Below are 7407 nucleotides of genomic sequence, written 5' to 3'. Positions count from 1 at the left end.
CACTAGGGTCAAATTTTTGTTGGATTTTTTTTGTACTTTTGTTATTGTAAAACTTTGCTCAACTTCGAGCTTACTTTTGGTGACAGTTTCATGTAATCCTATTACTATTTTGATAATAAAGATGAGATACTTTTTGAGATAGCACTGAGTTACCTCAAAGGGAAAAAGCTCTTTGGTTAGGGCCCAATCCAAGCAGCCAATCTCCTCTTGTTTGTATTTATATTCTTTGTTTCAATTTATGGATTAGTTGTTGTTAGATGAATTTCTTTCTTGGTTAAGAATAGGCTGCTTTTGGTGATTTACAAGGTTGTTTCCATTTGTGTTTTCGATAGCAAGTTGAGCAGTGATAGAAAGAAGATTCAAAAGGCTAGCAATAGTTCCTGGGCCTCTTTTCCTCCCTTTGGGACCATGAACTGAGGCAAAGACCCTCTTTCTGCCCCAAAAACACAAATTTTCCTTCTCCATAGGATTTCTAGTGTTTTCAATTTGTTAGAAGGTTAATGCTTTGCTTTAGATCTCTTCCACCATGATCATTTATGTCTTTGCAATAATTCTTCTTCCATGCTTTCTCTCTTTGTAGCATTTTTCAGCATTTACTTCCATAGCTCATAATTTAGACTAGCTTGATGAAAAATTATGGTTTTTGATGTACGCATTTCCTTGCTTTCTTGATCTCATTGGTGGAATGTCAGTTATTTTGTAGCACATCTCTTCTCACAGTAGGTCAGCCTATCAGCCATCACATTCTCTCCCTGATCCATGCCCTACAGGTCGCCCAAAGGTCACCTCAAATCTGCCTTAGTTTTATGCATTTTTCCATAGGATTTCTTCCTCTCTCCCAATCATATTTCCCTATCCTAGTGATCCTTCGTGGACCCTAGGCACCCTAACACATCATCCCAACCTTCATCTACCTTTTCTACCCACTCTTACACCTTCAAAACCTTCAAAACTACTCTCGGCATCCTCCTGTAGACCTCCTGTAGATCCCCTGTGTCCTCCTGTAGATTTTCCAGTATGCTTTCTTTTGAAGGCCAAGTGTAGGAAAAGCCTCCAGAAGGCCACCCAAGACATCCTAGGCCCCATATACACCATCCTACATCTCCTCAAACCCCAAATTCACCCTTCAACACCACCTATTCGCTTCCACCTTCACACACAATAAAATACATGCATGTCAATTTCACATAAAAATTTAAAAAAAATCCAAAAAGATGTTTTTTGCTCATTTACTTCTAGAAATGGCTTGAGTAGATGTTGTTTACTTCCTTGAGTAGGTAATGGCATTCATTTCATGGTTTCATAGTGCTTTCTGTAAAAGTAGGATTAGTTGGTTAAGTAGGGTTTGCTAGGTTTACTTTACATTTTAGTCTTTTTCCTTTCTGCAATTAGAGTAGCCTCTATAGAGTAAGCTTTCCTTTCTTTCATCACATATAGAGCTTCTTCTGGAATCCATAGAAGTTGGCTTGAGCTCCTAGTGATCTTGCGCCAACTGACCAAGTGACAGCCTGCAGTAAGAACCAGTACTTGTGCATACATCACCATCGCTTCCAAGTTTTTTACGAACTACCGGGTTGATAAGAGTAAAGTAGGAAGCCCAGGAGTTGCAGCATTATTGTTGCAATACTGGTGCTTTCCACTTTTTGGCGTTTTTTTTTTCCACTGAAAAAAACAAACCATCTATTAATAAAAATAGAGAGTTACAGAGCATATGCATAGCATTTCTGAAGGACTCATTCTTTTCCTTATAATAGGGAGAAGAAGTAAGTCTCAGCTGGTTGACACAAAACCAGCGCAACAGTCTCAGCTGGTTGGCAAAGAACCAGCATGTCAGTCACAACAGGATGACATAAAAAAAAACAATACAATGTGGAAAAATTGCTCACCAGTCGCACATCAAAAAACAGGGAAGTCGACCCATCCTATACACACACACCTCCCGGGATCCAATAAAGGATAGCACACATAATAGAAATGTGTGAAGATAGAAACTGAGGGTCCGCAGAATCAACGAGGCAAACAATGCCTTAAGAGAATCCAGCATAGGCACGAAAAGGATTCTTGAAAATAGGAAAAAGCGAAAGGAAATCACATCGATCTGAGCCTCCTTTTACAAGGAAAACAACCCAAAAGACCTCAAGAGGTGCATCAAACATAGAAGATAAAAATAAGTGAAATAAATCAAACTATGGACAAAGCATAAAAGCAATTTTCTGAAAAAAAGAGCTTAAGCAAAAATGGGTTGTTAGAGAGGTCAAACCACCCCATTTTCCTCTTCCGAAACCATCCATGACCCCATATCTTGTTCGACACCTTCTTTGGAAAGGTGATCAGCTTCAAAGTTCCTTTCCCTGAAGATGTGACAAAGGGAAAACTCTGTGAAACGACATTTTAGACGAGAAGCTTCTTTAAGCAGGGGAAGCAAGATGAAATTTCTGTAGTGTTGCGACCCATTAAACCATCTCACAGTGTTCAAAGAATCCCCAAAAATCTGGACTTCTTGCACGTTCCTCAGGATAAGCCAGCAAAGAAGGAGGTGAAGGGCTTTCAACTCAGCAAAGTTATTAGAACCTTGGCCAAGACCAACCGAAGCTTTAACAGTCTTTTCATTTGATAAATGAATAATCAACCCAGCCCCACAGCGTCCATTAATGTCAGAGGCCCCGTCAAAATAAGCCCACGGAATTGAAAATCTAATAGATTCTTGCTGAACCAACCTGGTAGAAGGAGGAGCTTGCGGAACAAGGATACTATCATAAATAGCACCTCCTTCTACAGCCAATCTTCCAATCGGGAAGATAGAATCCTTGAAAATGACTTGATTCCTGGCAAGCCATGTCCCCCAAGTAACAAGAAGCGGAATGGATCTCTCTCTGTGATTTGAAGCTTCATTCCACCACTTCTGCCAAGCATCCAGTATCTCCTACCCTTCCCATCTAAAAGGGATTTTGAGCAACCTTAACATTTCGGTCCATAGGCTACAGTTAAAAGGGCAGGATAAGAACATGTGATGAACTGATTCGATACTATCTTTACAGAGGGGGCACTAGCCAGGACCAATCCTTCCTCTTTTTTGAAGAAAATCCCAAGTAGGAACTTTCTGGAGGAGGACACACCAGAAGAAAAGTCTTGTTTTAGCTGGCCCTTTTAACTTCCAAAGTGGTTTAACCCACCAAGCTAGATTCTCCCACCCTTTTTGGGACATCATCCATTTATACCCCATCTTTGGAGAGTAAAGCCCATTCTGGGCAAAGACCCATCTAAGTTCATCCGGAGAATCTGAGAGTCTGACTGAAGAGCTAAGGAGGTCCTTCCTAAACAAGTTCCATTCCTCCAGCCATTCTTCATCCAAATGTAAATCTATTCCCTGCATCCACCCTTGACTCCATATGGTGGAAGCCCGGGGATCAGCCACCTAATTTAAAGTGTAGAAACCCCTCTCTTTTAATTCCGCAACCAACCCCTGAGATAGAGAAAACCTATTTGAACATCCTATCCAGGGGTCTCTACCCAACCTGATCTAAGTTCCATCCCCCACACTCCCAGCCAAACCCTTCTCTATAATTTTGACAGAAGTGACCACCGCTTTCCAAACCACCGAGGAGTTTTTGGAGGACTTTAGAGGCAATCTAATCCAATCTATCGTGGATAGAGGGTCAATGTATTTTCTTTTAGAAATAGAGGTCCACAGGTTGTCAAAGGAAATGAGCCTCCAGGTGAGCTTTGCTGCTAAAGATTGGGAGAAGCAAGCAAGATTTTTTATCCCCCAACCTCCCCACTCTTTAGGACGAGCCACTTTATCCCAGGCAATCCACAGGGTAACTTTCTCTGACTTGGACCCCGCCCACAGAAACCTGATGCATAATTTGTCAATTGAGGTTAAGATTCCTTTGGGAACCCAAGTCAAACTAGCCCAATAGACTGGAACTGCCATCAAAACAGATTTTATTAACACAAGCCTTCCTGCCCTAGAAAGCCACCTGTAACTCTAGTGTTTCAAATTGGATTCGATCTTTGCAAGGATCCAATTCCAATATTTGATCCTGTAATTATCAGGTTTGAGAAAAAAACCCAGGTATTTAAAGGTATCCTCCAGCGCTTTGACTTCGAAATTTAGAACCATCTCCACACTATGCATCATTTCTCTGGACAGACCTATGCACGTGAGAGAGGATTTTCTCTCATTAATGCACAGACCAGTAGCCTTCAGGAAAAGGTCCATGATCCTTTTGAGCGTCTTACAATCCTCGAGACTACCATGACTGAATAGTATTATGTCATCCACGAAGAGTAGGTGAGTAACGCAAAAATTTTCAGCCACTTCAATACCTTTGAGAGACCCCTATCTTTTTGCGTCATGAATCATAAGACTGATGCCTTCCACTGCCAGCAGGAACAGAAGGGGAGAGAGCGGACAACCTTGACGCAGGTCGCATTCAGGACTAAAAAAGCTGGAGGCCGCTCTGTTGATCAGGACAGCTATGGAAGATGAAGAAACATAGCTCATAATCCATCTCACAAAGTCATACCTGAAACCCAGATGAGTTAGCAAAAGCCTAATGTACATCCAGCTGATTTTGTCAAAAGCCTTTGACAAATCGATTTTCACAACGGCTCCCTTTTTTTTCCCAAATTTTAGACTATGAAGAGTTTCTTGAGCAACTCCAATAGCTTCATGAATTTGTCTGCCATCTAGAAAGCCAAATTGCTTAAGGGAAATGTTTTTGGAGAGAAAAGGTTTTAATCTGGAGGCAATAACTTTTGCAATAATTTTGTAAAGATAGGTGCACAGGGAAATGGGCTTGAATTCTTCAAAAGATCCAGGGAGATCAGATTTGGGAATGAGGGCTAGAAAGGTGGCATTGAAGGGAGGATATATAGATCCTGTACGCCTGGATTCTTCCACAACTGCCACTAGCTCATCTCCAATGAATTCAAAGAAGTGTTGGAAAAATTCGACAGTCCAGCGATCAGGACCGGGGCTTTTGTCCCTTTTCATAGATTTGAGAATGTCTTCTACCTCTTTCGTAGAAACAAGTGCCATGATGGAGTCATTTCCTTCCTCCTCTATGAACCTAGGAAAGAACTAGGAAACTCTTATAACTTCTGTGATAGAAGCTTCCTCTGGCGCTTTGAAAAGATTCTTGAAATAATTAACCCCTAATGATGTCAACTCTTCAAAGGAGCGTGCCAGATCACCATTGGATTTCTTCATTTCCCAGATAGTGTTAGAATTTTTTCTTCCTTTAGCAAAATTCTGAAAAAACTTGGTGTTATCGTCCCCCGCCTGCCACCAGATCACTCTACTTTTTAATCGCCAACTCTCCTCCCTGAGCTGGAGAATTCTCTTCCTTTCCATCTCCAACTCTTGAAGTCTTGCCCGAGACTCTGCTAATCCATAGCCATTACCGTCTGGGTCTTCGAGAAGGGCTATATCCAAGTTGACATTTTCCAGAGTTTCTTCTTCCTTCAGTTTCTTAAGGAGGGCCCATTGCTTAGAGGTGACCTTCATCCTTGTTAAATTATCCATGAAAGCCTTGCTACGACTCTCATCTTCGTTGAGATCAACCTTCTTCCAAGTGTTGTGGAAAAGGCTAGTAAAGGATGCATCCGAAAGCCAAGAGGCATTAAATTTAAAAGGAGTGCCCGATTTAGAGAAAGCACCCTTCACTTCTAGGAAGACTGGGAAATGATTCAGGTGACCGCCATCCCCAACCCAATGTCTAAAAGCCTGTAATTTTTCAGTCAGCGAATCACAAAGAAGGAATCCATCAAGCTTCTTTCCAATCCATTCTTCTCCTATTCTTCGATTCCTCCACGTCGAGCGCATCTTAAGCAGGGTGACATCCACCAGGAGAGAAGAGGCCAGTTTATTTAGAAAGAAATCAGAAAGGGGATCTGCTCTGGCTTTGACCCCCCAAGATTCTGTCATCCCCAAAGAAAAATTAAGATCTCCGCCGATTATAAGGTTTGGGTGCGCCAAAAAAGATTTAGCGAAGAAGGGGTTCCAGAACCTCTCCCGATCCAAAACAGGACCATAAACATTAAGAATAAGAAAGGGGATGCATAGTTCATTGGAGTATAGTTCCACAACCAATACATTTTCCGATCCCCAAGAGGAGATCTCTCGAAGAACCTTCGCATTGAAACCCAGAGCCACCCCTCCCGAATGACCATTAGCATCTATGACATGAAAGCTCCAGCCCAGAAGAAGCTTAACAAGGTAACCTGTAACCTCTTCCCCCTTCCCCAGAGTTTCTTGGAGAAGAATAATATCAGGTTTGTTGGACTTGACTAGTTCCTTCAAAGCTAGCGTTTTGGGTAGATTAGCTAGAACCCTACAATTGTAGGATAAGATGATCATCATAAACTCGCAGAGGGTGTCTTCTTTGCTCTAAGCACCCCTGGCAGAGACATCTGCTTCCTGTTAGCAATATCGATGACAACCTTCAACTGTGCCTTTGACAAATTAGATTTCCTTCCTCTTAGCTTCCTCGGGCCTGTTGACACCATATCCAGCTCCAGACCTCCCACAACAAGCCCTTTCCCCTTTTTGTTGGCCAAAGGTCTAAGATTATATGGGGGGTCAGGACTCCAGACATTAGGAGGAACTGAAAAGACAGCGTCCATGGGAATAGAGGTCATCAAAGGGGAGGAAGGAATGGCCATGATAACACTGTCTAAAGAGGCTTGACCCTTCCTCAGATCCGACATATTGTTCAAGAGCTTCCTGAAAGGGCCAGACTCATCACAGCAAGACTGAGATAAAGCAATAGGAGAGCATAAGGAGAAGGAAGGGGAAAGAAATAAACTCGCCTGAGCCACCCCTACCCTTTTAGAGATTGCTGAGGGTCCCATGGAAGTCATTGTGGTTGTGGTAGATTCACTCGCTGCAATCCCCAGCTGTTCCTAATCATCAACCTTCCCTTGCTCCGGAACCAATCCTTGAGCGATTTCCTTGAGGTTGCTTTCCTTGGTCTGTGCCTCTTCTTCCTGTGTGAACACCTTCTAGTTTTCCTCCAGATTATTTCCACTTCTCCTTTGTCTTCGGCGACGACGGTGTCCGAGAGGACACTCCCGAGCCAGATGTCCATATTGATGGCAATGATTGCATCTGAAAGGGAGGTTTTCATAGTCCAGGGTCTGAATAAACTCAAGACCTCGATATTTCAGGTTCATAGCATCTGCCAGACCTTCTCTGGGGTTTAGACTTACCAATATACGAGCAACTCCCCAATCATGAGTTCGTAGATATGATCTATCAATGTCGAGAAACTTCCCCAGGGTATTACTAATTGAAGTGAAGGCCGAGTCAGTCCAGAATTGCATAGGGAGACCCGGTAATTTGACCCAGACTGGAGACTCCACCGCTTTTTCATTCTGGGCGTCAAACAGGGGCATCCATCT

The 7407-nt window shown here is 42.6% G+C and overlaps 1 protein-coding gene across 1 annotated transcript; it reads right to left on the bottom strand.

The window, feature by feature from the left end:
* Nucleotides 1-5086: 5086 nt before the first annotated feature.
* LOC149185306 (uncharacterized) lies at nt 5087-6367 on the bottom strand. Its single transcript, XM_089415616.1, has one exon. It carries the CDS (start codon nt 6365-6367, stop codon nt 5087-5089), a length of 1281 nt encoding a protein of 426 aa, XP_089271742.1.
* Between the last annotated feature and the right edge of the window lie 1040 nt (nt 6368-7407).

This window comes from Pinus tabuliformis, chromosome 3_2 (genome assembly GCF_031772625.1).
Source record: "Pinus tabuliformis cultivar Carrire ecotype Pingquan chromosome 3_2, CPIR1, whole genome shotgun sequence".
Classification (NCBI taxonomy): domain Eukaryota; kingdom Viridiplantae; phylum Streptophyta; class Pinopsida; order Pinales; family Pinaceae; genus Pinus; species Pinus tabuliformis.
The sequence above is the reverse complement of the archived record's forward strand: the minus strand, read 5'-3'. Positions and strand labels throughout refer to the sequence as shown.